This window comes from Corvus cornix, chromosome 2, assembly GCF_000738735.6.
Source record: "Corvus cornix cornix isolate S_Up_H32 chromosome 2, ASM73873v5, whole genome shotgun sequence".
NCBI classification, from domain to species: domain Eukaryota; kingdom Metazoa; phylum Chordata; class Aves; order Passeriformes; family Corvidae; genus Corvus; species Corvus cornix.
The window spans coordinates 86,950,288-86,963,464 of record NC_046333.1 but is presented as its reverse complement, the minus strand read 5'-3'; the positions used below and the strand labels follow the sequence as shown (position 1 = coordinate 86,963,464).

Sequence of the window (13,177 nt, the reverse complement as noted above, 5' to 3'; positions counted from 1 at the left end):
GTAATAAGCAAAACTTGAAGCTGATTTTTTTCTTAAAATATAATATTATTTAGATTTTAAACTTCGTGGTATTTTTAAATTACAGTATATTAGAAATAAAAATAATAATCTATATAATACTTAGCATTTAATTTTGGTTAATAGTTGATATTTGGCTTGTTCTTTGCTTAATATTTCTTGTTGGTAGAGGTTATGAAGTACTTTTTTCCCCTGTGCTGGTAAATGGAGGTGAGAGGGTAGTACAGGTTTTTTCATCTAAAACATGGCTATATTTTTATATTGATCCACCTTTTTTTTCTATATTTCTATTTCAAAAGTTTTCTCCTAGAACTAATGGCTAGTAGGCCACCAGAGAAAAAGTCTTGACAGTCACCACTTGTAGGCTGTCGCCTGTATCAGAAGGAATTCCGATGTGTCACACAGAGAAGGGTTTTACACACAGCATGCTCAGTGTTGCTCACACAGCTCAGCCTGTTGCTTCTGATTCCAGTGATGCAAAATTCGTGTTTTGCTGCTTATGGTAATTCCAAATTCAGGGTAGGATGTCTGACTGTTGTCTAAACAGCAGGATCTGCCCCAGATCTGCATGTATGAAGAGAGACACTGGATTTGCTCGAAGTAGCACTATGATATGTGGGTTACAGTGGCTAATGGGAGGTTTTAGGATAGTTAGGAACCATCTACCATGGCTGACAGGAGCTTTTGTAGCTGGAGGAGCATTAGAAGTGGATTTTTGCACTAAGGTGGTAGAAAATATACTGAGTTGCTTCTTCAGCTTAGGGGTGTGTGTGTGTGATGCGTGGCACGTTAGCTGGCCTGTTCCATGCTGAGTAGGTGTGGAGCACGGCTCTTGTGGAGCAGCCGAGGGAAGATCCCGTCAGCCAACTGCGCTCTCAGCGATCGGCTTTCCTGAGGAAGCGCAGCTCACGCACTCGGGTTGTGCTTGCACTTGTCTCTGTTCCCTTCCTCTCTCGGGCACTCTCACTGGCTTTTGCTTTTCCTTTTTTACCTAACTCTAAATGATTCAGCTAATTCCAGCGCAATTTGGAAGAAAAGACAGAAGCATTAAATACAATGACATTCTGGCAGCAGAGGAGAAATGCCTATGCAAAGTGCCACATAAACGTGTTCCAGATTAAATGAGAGGCACGATCAACTTTTGCACAACATCAAATCTTTGCTTTTTGCACTTGTGGGTAATGTGTAATTATAGCCCTTGATTTGTTGCAGTTTTTTAACCTTTATATAAAAATTCCACATTTTTTTAAATCAAAACAGATCTTGGCACGAATTCAAATCAGTGCTAATTATTTTTTGTGACAGGTCAGCTGTCAGTATGACCTAGAAATGAAGAGCAAGCTAATATCTGAATGATGTAGACATCATATTACTTATGTTTTGTCTCTTCAATTTCTGTTTTAGAAAAAAATCAATTTCAACGTAGCAATAGAGATGTCCTCACTATGAATAATAGAATTATAGTCCACTTTAAAAAGCATGTGGCTTTCTCTAGCTAAATTTTCTGTTTCTGGGTTTGGTAATATAAACAAATGGACTTAATTCCAGGCTGAAAGATAGAGCATTTCATACTTTTTTTGGTGGTGTTACTGAACCTGTTCCAGTATTTCTTTTTGAAGTCTGTGAGCTTCGTTTCAGATCACTTAGGCATCTTTTATTTGTTGTTATTCTCAACAATTACTGCGAGGTTTTTTTTTGTTGTTCTGTTTTCCAAGAACTTGTTACGGTTCCATCAAGCATGCTTTTACATTAAACAAAACAGAAGGTATGATGACTGAAGATGTGAAGGGTTTGTGTTTGCTACTTAAGCATTCTGTTTGTGTTGAATTAAACCAGCATACTTTTCCAGAAAAAGACAATGTTCAGCCTGAGTATTGTATATTGAATTCTAACATCAGAGTCATTTTAACTGGAATAAAGTAAGCATTCAGTCTGCCTGAAGCACACTTTGTACCTGCTAGTGTCATGCTCTTAGAAGAATGAATTTGCATAATATCGTGCATTTATTTACACCCAAAAGAAAAGCGTTGGAGAGACAAGGCATATCTGTAACATTGTTCTCTACTTACTGATCAGAATTGCACCTTTAGTTTTTAAGTACTGGTTTTTGGTAACTAGTTCAAAACAGTTAACAGGGGAAATCAGGATTTGCTGGTACTCCAAAGCAGGTCAGCACCCAATAGCCAGGTGTGGTAGGCAGATTACATCAGGATAGATCACATCCACAGAACTTAGTTATAGAGATACAGGTCAAAGCAATGCGACCGCAACAAAATCCTGCCAACAAGACTTGTAAAAATGTTCATACTTCTTAAAAAACCATGTTTGCATGCTTATAAAAATGATAAATCTGTGTTTTATTGTAGTTTAATTTTAAAAAAAGGTTTGAAACTTAATTTTTCATTTATATTCATTTATATTCATATCAATGTGACTCAGTAATAGAATTGGCAAGGTATTTTTCAACTAATGCACTTAGTTGACTTGAACAGAATATATTTGCTATTTTGGCTTCCTTAGTTCTGCTGCTTGCACAAAAGATGCTCAGTCCTAGGTAAAACTATGCAGAGTTTTGACAGAGAAAAATCTTGAAAGGAATATCCACCACAAAGAGTTATACCTATGAAACTACATTAATTAATATTGTTCCAAATTAGAAGTATTGTGGAGATATTTGAGGTTTTTTTAAATGTTATCAAACCTCACTCTGAAGTAAATGAAACAATGCTGAAAAATTAATCAGCTCTAATCCTGGGTCACTTAAAAGCAGCTGACACTATAATGCATAAAACTTCTCATCTCAGTGTTCAATATAGAATTTTGTATAAATATGACCAACAGGTTTGTATAAAAAATCATCTTCACAGCTTGATCCTGGTGTTTCTTGTAGGCCAAAATGTATTACAGTCATTAGAAGATTATTCAAATATTTGCTTTTTTCTTTAAGGGAAAAAACCAAGGCTTACCTAATAAGAAACTATTACTAGTTTCTGGGTGCATGACTAATCACAAAAGCTAGATTCCTGCTACTTGAACAAAGGGAGCAATTTGTAAGGGATGTGTATTTGTAAGGGATGCTATTAGAGAGGGTGTTCTGGAGGGAAAATAGCTGCTTAGATTTGAGCATTTTACCCTAACTGCTGGTAGCAGAGGAACTTTGGAAATCTTGATGCCTGAATTATTTACTCTGCTTTTATAGGGATGAGACATCAAGCTTTATCTTTTCTGCCTATTTTGCTGAAGCTCTAGTAATATTTTAAGAACACAGTTACTGAAGGTCTGTCATAATGTCAGAGGGGTAGTTGTCCCTTCTGAAGTTTTGAACAAGGTGATATAGTTCATAAGAATATTCTTATGGACATGGTTAAATATGGGAGAAGGACTCTTCTTAACTTTTTTCCCTCCATAGTGAAAACACTGCACGCATCTGTGATTCTTTCTTAGAGAAAAAAAGTTGAAAAGTACTTGATAAATTGAAATTTTAAATACTTTACAGAGAAAATGTAGGTAGGACTCAAGATTTTTATATGCAATACATTGGGCATGACTTTCTGTAATGTAAGTTTGTGTTTTATGCTAGTTCTTGACTGGCTGCAGTTGTATTATTGCAATCTTTCTCTCTTCCCCCTGCCAGAATTTTACTGTTTTGTTAATGTAACTACATTCAAGAACCAATGTCACAGCCTATATTCATTCATTTAAGTTTAAAGTGGATGGAACTACTTTAAAAGCTTATCAGTACTACACCTGAAATGTGCAGAGAAACGTGGTGATTTGTGTGACTTGCTCGTAAGATGGTGAGCATAGAGAGGAATGCTGCACATTCTATAAATATATCATGGGAGCCTTATACATTAAAGCTATAAACATTGCCATGATACTATTTCTTTTAAATTAGTGTCTTTGGAAAGCTACACTGTAAAGAGATAAGTCTGTATTTGCTACAGACTCAGTCAGATGGTCTCTGTTGAGACAAAGCCTTGCAAAATGTTCAGACATGTATACGCTTGGTTTGTACTAATAAATATTTATTAATTTGAGTCTCTGTTCATATGCAAAATAAGAATTAACTTGCTTTGAGTTTCTCTGGAAACAAATATTTAGATGTATCAAATTCTTATGTACTTTTAGCACAGTTTAGCTTTCAAGGCATGTCAGAACTTAGTTCTGTGGGTTTTAGTGGCAGTCCAACAATGCACAGAAAAAAATGTGAAGGCAATTAGAAGTCATTCATCCATGGAAGTGGTAAGGAATGGTAATCACCTTCAAGTCAGCCCTGCCTCTTGAGGTTTACAAAAGACCCCCTAAGAGTTCATGCTGAGCCTTTCCCATCCCCTCCAGTGTCACTCTTGTATGAGGTACTTACTACCTTATGTGAAATCCTGCTACAGGCTTTGCACTCCTGTAGTACAACTTTCAGCTCCTGTGTCCTTTGAGTGTACAATGTAATATTCCATAGTGTGCAGTAAGACCATTTTGCCTTTTTTACACATTTAGAATCTGCGAGTTATTGCAGAAGTCTATTTCTGTGACTGTCCATTGGATTCTCCCTCATTTCTTTGTTCTTCCTTTGGCATCATTTATCACAACCCAATAGCTCTTTGCAGTGCAGGTAACTTTGAGTCTCTAGGCGTATGGTAATCAACTGTTGTATTCTGAATAACTTGTTCTGCATAATTCTTGCTACATTGAGATTTGTTGTTGTTACAGATTCTCGTTTATGTATGGCTGATTACTTTTTTTTTTTTTAGGTATTATAGGGATAATTTAATAGGAAAAAATATTAGCCAGAAAACACCAGAGAAGGCACAATGAAAAGTCAGTTTGATTGTGTTTTAAACTTCTCACAAAGAAATTATCTGTAAGTTGCATTACTGTAGGAGGCAAATCATTATGGTCACCTAGTCAAACCATTTCTGTATTTCCTTGGTGGAGAAGTGTAATGTCCAAGAGCACTTATGCATGTTTTTGAAAGTAAGAATCACATCTTCTCTGCCGTAAAAACTTGCTTATCCCATCTAGGTTTTGTGTAAGCGTTCTACCCTCTCTTCTTTTTTGTGTTTTCCATAACGAAGAAATAAATAGGAGGAAGAACTTTCTGTGCTATCCAGTGAAACACTTGGGAGATGTGGGAAGGAGTATTGTGAAGTGAAGAATACGCAGTAGAGGAAACCAGCTAAGAAAGTAGAAAAGGATAGGCAAGAAAAGAGGAAATGTGTCTTAGTTCAAGTCTCTTCATTAAAAAAAAAAAAGCTGAACTACATAACCAACAGTTTTCATTGTTTTGATATTCTTTACAGACTTCTTGAAAAGACCACTGGAGAGTTATGTGAAAAAATTAAAAGTACCTGTTCATGTGATTCGTATGGAACAGCGTTCTGGATTGATTAGAGCAAGATTAAAGGGGGCTGCTGCTTCTAAAGGCCAGGTCATCACCTTCTTAGATGCTCATTGTGAATGTACAGTAGGCTGGCTTGAACCTCTGCTGGCAAGGATCAAAGCTGACAGGTAATTATCCATCTATTCCCCCATGTTGAGTGTTTTCCAGTTATTAAGAAATTTTCCAAGTATTACAAAATAGCCTACAAGCAAATATTTACTTTCAGAAGGGCTGAATAAATTCTCATTTGTGTAAGGATAAAAGGCTAATTCAGTTAAACTTTTAAAAGTAAAACTCCATTTCACGTGAAGTCTATATTGGGATGCATGGAATAATGTGTTAAATAGCAGGAGCAATGAATGAAATTGAGGAATTAAGGGAATTTGAGGTCTTCAGTCTGCAGCCTGGCCTATTCCTTCAAGAATTTGGGAAGATATTCTTGAGAAAGAAATAGAGCCCTGATGTAGTGTAGCACCAACATTGTGAGCAAGAACTGTTTCCAGGCTCTCATTGTGATTTCTTTATTACATAATGGTTTTGGTTGTACTGTGTCTTGGTCTTCTGGGATGTATTTTCTAAAGTTAGAATAATTACTGGAATGATGATGATCTACACTTACATCAGTGATGGAAATTGTATTGGGGATGAAAGTGAGAGAATTGTCCACTTTGTAAAGTATTCATACATCTGAACAGTAGCTGTAGTTGCACACTAGTCTGTTAGTAGACAACGTATTAAATAGAATAGGTATTAGGTATGGTGTTAAAGATCCCTAGTTTTTATTGTTATAGATAAAAACCACACTTAAAATTCAACGTTACAAAATATAGTGTTACATAAAGAATAAGCTACAAATAATGAAAAATCTTTTTTCAGCACTATGCAAAAACAAAGTAAATTTTGTTGTCATTAATCAGGTTTTGTGAGACTACTGTACATCCATTGCTACAATCTGTGCAAATGCCTCCACTTAAGTTCTTTGAATTCAGTTGCAAGCAACCTCTGAATCTTTTTAAAGAGCTTCCCATGAGAGGAAGCCTGCTTGAGCATGACACTTAAGTGTCTTTAAGATTATTAGAATTGGTTTCTGTGAATATATGTATTAATAACATCAGGACACTAGTCAACAAGGCCACCTTCTGTCAACTATGATGTAGTAGTTGTACTTCTCTACCAATGACTGTCATCACTTAGTCCCGAGGGTATATAAAAATACTTACCCAGACTTAATGCCCAAGTTTTACTTTCAAAACATGAAAGTTACTTTGGCCACTCAACTAGAAACAAGAACCTCTTGTTTTCTATCTAATTACTACGTAACAATGAGAAAGTTGGGATCATTATTTCTGTCTGCAGAGGGATGAGTATTTATTACTGGTAATAATGCAAATATGATTTTAAAAAAGATGTGGCATTGCCAAAATTGTATCAGAATTACAATTCGCAAGGTAGAATTTGAGTGTTCCCTGTTAATAATTTATTGAATAGTGTTGTTAAGAGATGGCGTTATAAAAATTTCAACTGTATGTGTTAAAAACAATATTAAAAAAAAAACCCAAACATCTTTTTTGACACTTTTGGTTGATAGATTTTGTTTCTTTCCTTTTCCTAGGAGGACAGTAGTGTGTCCCATCATTGATGTAATCAGTGATGACACCTTTGAATATATGGCAGGATCTGATATGACCTATGGTGGATTCAACTGGAAGCTGAATTTTCGTTGGTACCCTGTTCCTCAGAGAGAGATGGATCGACGGAAAGGAGACCGAACCCTCCCTGTTAGGTGATGAGAAATTATTAAATTGGTTAAAATCTTTGTCTGATGTTTGCTCATAACCTTTTTATGTTAAACTTGAAAGTAAGTACTTAAGGTTGTTAAGTACTTAGTTAATCATTGTAGCATCTTTTTTGTCTGATTGAAGGAATAACATAAATGTTTTTGCATTGATTGGTTGTCGGTAACTTTTGGTAGCAGTAAAGGAATCAATCAATTTGTCACTTTGGAAATACTTTTCAGTTCTATCTTAATTACTGCAGAATTGCTAGTTTTCAGATAGCACTTACAATGATGCACAAGTTTTTAACAAAGCTTATTTTTATTTTTTTTAATTGAACTTTATTTTTATCTTTTATTCTAACAAAGTAAACTGTATTTTGTAAAGATGCGTTGATTTTTGGTGTGTGTGTATTTGTGTATGTGCATTCATATGCAAACTTTAAGTCTTAAAAGGGGGGATGGGAGGTGAATTTATACTTGGATATCATGTAGGTTTATGAGAAAGGTAATAAGAAAGATAGCTTGAATGTAATATGTACCTTTTGACATACATGTTCTGTCCTTACTTTTCTGGAAACTGGGCAATATTCACTTGCAGTAAAGCTCAGGATCTGACCTTTGCTGGGTTTTTTTGGGTTTTTTTTTTTGTCTTTAGTTTAAGAAATTAAGAGGTCTTCTCAGGTTATGGTTAATTGTATTCCTCCCTTCCCCCTATTTCCTTTTTAGTGGGGAAAAGACATATAAATTTGTGGTTAGATTGTGACCTAGCTTGTATTTTATATGTCTTTCAGAAAAAGCCCAAAACATTTCAGGAAAATAGCTAGTGATATAAAACCATTTTTGCCAGAAGTGTAAATAATTGAACTACAAAGTTATGTCAGCAGCCTAACATAGAATTTACTTATTGTATATTCATTGTCTCAAAAAAGCTGAAATCTGGGAGATGTTTCTAAAGCTCTGAGAAGCTACTAGCAGAGTTTTATTATTTTCTACCAATAAGGAGTCTGTAAGGAAAATCTGGATGTAACCCTGGCTGTACAATTTTCTTGCATGAAGCAATAAAAGTGAAAGCAAGCAGGCTGCTTAATGGCCTCCCAAAACTGTTTCAAGAGCAGTAGCCAGAAGTATAATTTTCCTGTGTGGAACTGGTTTCTTTTTTATGAGTTACCAGCATTGGAGGCAGAAGTCTTTCTCAGGAGTGATAGCAGCTTTCTAGGGACTGTTTCTCTATCCAGATGCCAGTTTGAAGTGAGAAAATAAGGAGAATTGCCACTACCTGATTCCAGCTCTGGAAAATTTTGAGCTAGCAAGTACACCAATGGTAACAGAGTTTGAGTGGAAGCTTACTGAGAAGGAACATGTTAGGAATTTGGGAAATAAACAGCTATTTTGTCAGTGTAAGTGTGAAATGTATCTAAGTATGTTTTTTTAGTGACTGATGTGCATTTTTTTTCCACCCCAGGACACCTACAATGGCAGGAGGCCTTTTTTCAATAGACAGAGATTACTTTCAGGAAATTGGAACATACGATGCTGGAATGGATATTTGGGGTGGAGAAAACTTAGAAATTTCCTTCAGGGTAGGTAAAACTCTGCAGTGTTTTATTAATCATTAATTTGTTAGGACAGTGCATCTTGAGTTCACAAGATCTGCTGCCTGCACCAGTGTGCTCTTCTCTTGCAGCTGGCACTTCCCATCCCCATTAAGTTCCTCAAGCAGAGATACACAAAGACTGTACCTGTCAGTGAAATGTGCATGGTGAATAGTTGGTAGAGCTTTGTGATTAAAAGATTAACCATCTCTGTGATTAAGATGATTATTCTGAAGAGTGTGTGTTTGTCTGTTAAAAGTAATTTGGTTAGAAAAGGTGGTGGGGGAGCATCAGTTAAGGGTGATGTTGTCAGTGTGCTGTTTAATGTGTCAGTGAAATGTGAGCACCTCTGTTACAAACCCTCTCTTCTTGCTCTTTACTAACTTCATGATCTCATGTGTTCATTTGGTTTTGGATCTAACCATTGTTATTCTCATTTTTGTTGCTACCAAGTAGCACAATTTCCTTTCATTGTACTTGTCAGCAGAAGGTACATAGGTGGACTCTTCTGAAGTACTTCAGCTTTCTGAATCTGCCATTTTTCAAGGTCCAAAATAAAACTGAAAATATTTTCAGAGACTTGGGAAGTGTATGGATTCTTATACATGGAGATTCTGTTTCATAATGGACTATTTTAGACACCTGTTAGTTCCTGTGATTCATGCGAGCCTTTTCCTTCCTTTGTGGTCAGCTTGCCCCGTTCTTTAAAGTAATCTCTGGCTGATGTGGTACTGCTCTGGGGGCTGAAGTACTTTCACATGCTGTCTTGCCTGGGCTTGTGAGCGTCTTTGGCTGTTGAGCAGGAAAAAACATGCAGTTCTCTTCCACGCAGTATGCATTTGTTCTAGACCTCAGCTAATGTTGTTTCCCCACCTTGAACAGAAGCAAGTGATTAATGTTTTGGAACTTTTTTTAACAACTTGTAACTATGCAATAATTGTTCTATCGCTTCCAGATCTGGCAGTGTGGTGGCACCTTGGAAATTGTAACTTGTTCTCATGTTGGGCATGTGTTCAGAAAAGCAACACCGTACACTTTCCCAGGAGGTACAGGGCAGATAATCAACAAAAATAACAGGCGGCTCGCAGAAGTCTGGATGGATGAATTCAAAAACTTTTTCTACATTATTTCCCCAGGTGAGCAGGTCTTTGGTTATGAGAAATACTTATTAACAATTAAAATGCTGCTACTACTGGGAAATAAAGTGAGTATTTATATAAGAATGTTATTGCTTTGAAGTTTGTTAAGACAGAACTCAATTAAGGTGTACAAAAAGTAAGGTCTTAATTGAAGAAGACTTTTGTTAGCCAGAGATGTGCCCTGAAGGGTTTTTTGTTTGTTTTTTAACATGAACGTGATTTATGAATGAGCTTCCTGTGCAATAGAATTGGAACTCAGTGGAACATGAAAGAGCTCAGCTGTAGTGCTGAAAACTAGCCATCTGAATTCATATCGTAACGTGCTGAAATTTGGGCTCTGGCTTCTATGTTGTAGGCATTCCACATTGAATACATCAGAAGTGATTTAAATGAAACCCAGAAGTAGGAGTGGCAAAAGTGAATATTGTCTGTCTTGATAGAATCTGTACTTCACTATCTAGAGTATAGGGGCAAGTTGCCAATACAATTGACTGTGATGGTATTTACTATGTTTCTTTATGTGGATGTTAACAAAACAAGAGGATGTAAAGTATGAGAGTAAATTTCCCATAAACTGACATTTGCTGGAAAAAAAAAAAAAAACAGGAGAAGAAAGGAAGCCTGCGAAATATTGAATTATTACTTTCAACTACAGGTTATATTTATTGTATAAAAAAGACAAACTTTGGGTGGCAACAGGCAACCTTTCTAAACAGTTGAGACATTAGACCTTATATACTAAGTGGTAGTTTTTATGCCACATCTGCTTTTCCAAGTAAATTTCCTTAAAACTAGTATTTCCTTATGACCTGCTTATTAAACCTGCATTACTATTGACATCTGAAAGCTGTAATACAATGCAATATGAGTCTGAACAGCATTAAATTTTAGATTATGGGTTTTAGAGATGCTTGTGAGAGCAACTGACAGTGCAGATTTACGGTGGTTTTGTCATAAAATAATGTTTTACTCAAATGAGACTGTGTAAGACTTTTAATTAAAAGAAAGTCTTGATATTATTCAAAGCTTTTTAGGTGAAATCAGAAGCTAAGAACTTATTGTTATTGCCCTGTAATTAATACAGCATTATGAATTCAATCATGAGCATGTATAAATATTCAGAAAAGTTGTATATAAATAGTTGTAGTCTTTTTTCATTAAGATTGCTCTTATGCATCCATGTCAAGCTAGATTTTAAAATATACAAAGTTGCAGGAAGACCTAATTATAAAAAATAATCAAATCCTTTCCAAAATGTAAATTACTGATAAGCCATGATAAGGCTCTGTTACGTTATATGTAATCTCTATATTCCTTCAATTTGGTGTGGTAAGCATAAGCTACAAAAGGAGTTACACTCTTTGAATTTTGTAAGATAGGGTTTTTTTGATAGGACTTTCATAGCATTGCAGTACTGTAGACTATGTATGCATTCTCCAAAGACAGTAAAAATTCTGAAATGGTGAAAGTAACAAGCAATTCTCTGTTACTGCACTGTATATTTTCTTTCCTTTCAAGAGATGCATGTCTGCATAATTTGTATGCTAATGGCCTGAGTGATTGTTGGATAGGGATGTGCTCTTGCCAAGCTCCTCTTAGAGCATCTGCACCTGCTGCCTGTCACACGCTCTCGTTTGTGTCCCCATGACCGTATTGACCGTGCACTGAAGTTCGATGCCAGAATTTTCAAGTGTCTCGAGAATAGGATCATATTGTATCTGAATAAGTTGGGTTATTCTGAAATTGATTTGTTGCTTGGGGCTGAGGAGAATGCCCAGTACTGTGGGTCATTCCTTAGCTCTGGTGAAAACCTCTTGTTCAGAGAATGAACACACAAATGTACTCCGTGCCGCTCATGCCTCTCACCCCCCCCAAATTGTGAGAGCCAGTAGATATTAACTAACAAGAATTACTATTTTGGGAAGTTCACAAACACCTTGTTCTTGTTATTCTGGTATCTCCAATCTTAGCTGAGTGTTGCAGACTGTGATTTTACCCATTGACAACAAATAGCATCAGTACAAGTTTCAGTAAGTCTCCTGTGGGTATTAGTTGTTTAGGAACTCAGTGAATCTCTGCTAGCTTGGCTCACTTAGCTTTTCCAGATATCCTTCTAATATAAAAATTTAAATGTATAGTTCTTACAGAATGCTGGTGTAGTAATCCTCAGGCAGAGTGCAGTATGCAGCCTGTGAAACTGCTTGCTAGTACAAATGTGTACTTTCAGTATTACTATGAGAGTGTCACGAGTTCTTGCAAGGAGCGAGGTGAGGATTCTTAAGCTGATGCAGGTTTGCAAGCCTTGGGTGCAGATGAGTGTGGAAAGCAGGCAATCCTCTGTGCACCCAGAATTTTTCTCACTAGTTGATATGGATGAAAAAATTGGATTTCGAAGGAGATAATACACTGACAAGCAACATTGAGCCTAGCTAAAAAGACACTTGTTTCCTCCTTTATATTTTCTTTTCTGTTCCCCTAGGATAGTGAAACATAGAGGGATTCATCCAGGAAAGCAAGTGTAAGATTCTCAGGTAGCTTTCCCACTTCACGTAATCTGTGTTGTCTGGGAAAAAAAGGCTTGCTGCTTGAATGATAGGAACTCAAGAGACTTTTACTACTGATGTAATGCAGTTAAATGGAAAGCTGCCCTCTTGAAAAGTAAGCCTGTAATCCTTTTCTGCTTTTGTAACTATAGCCCAGTAGAAAATGCTACTTGTCTGTTTTAAGCTTGTGTGCATTTTAGAAGCCTACTCCTCTGCTTAGGAGTGGTTAGGTACAGATGGAGGTTGGGCAGGAACTTGTTGCAGCTGCTGCTCAGCCAAAATCAAGCCTGTCTCTTTGCAGGCAGCAGCTCTTCTCCCCGGCAGCACAGGCATTGGCTGCAGGCCTTTCTCATTAGCTGGTAGCTTTTCTCGCAGTTGTGTGTTACACCAGGGCCCTGTTTCCCAGACTATTTCTCTTCAGCTTTCAGAAAACAAATCCAGCATGTGAATAATCTGTTTCCTGGCTCCAGTCATTCCTTCTGTGGGCTCTGCCACTTCTTTATTTCCAGTGCTGGTCTTTCATCACTTTCTCCAGGCTGAAATATTAAGACTGTATTGTCCAAGGTGAGGAGGCTTCACAAGGTGGTGATGCCAGTCTCACAGCTTGCTGTGAGGGGAGTGCCTCGCTTTTCATGGCAGGTGTGCTGGTATGGCAGGTAATAGGGTTTCACCTCCCCTCACTTACTGATCCTTCATCTGCATCAACTGCTTCTATGACTTGCTGGATT

At 36.8% G+C, this 13,177-nt stretch overlaps 1 protein-coding gene across 2 annotated transcripts in view; it reads left to right on the top strand.

Annotated features, from left to right (window-relative positions):
• The window catches only part of GALNT1 (polypeptide N-acetylgalactosaminyltransferase 1), an 87,340-nt gene that overhangs the window by 63,886 nt on the left and 10,277 nt on the right, over positions 1–13,177 (top strand). For both annotated transcript variants that reach the window (XM_039550171.1, XM_039550172.1), the window contains exons 6-9: positions 5,319–5,526; positions 7,011–7,181; positions 8,638–8,755; positions 9,723–9,903. In XM_039550171.1, coding sequence (XP_039406105.1) covers positions 5,319–5,526; positions 7,011–7,181; positions 8,638–8,755; positions 9,723–9,903 — 678 coding nt within the window. The remainder of the gene's footprint in view (positions 1–5,318; positions 5,527–7,010; positions 7,182–8,637; positions 8,756–9,722; positions 9,904–13,177) is intronic.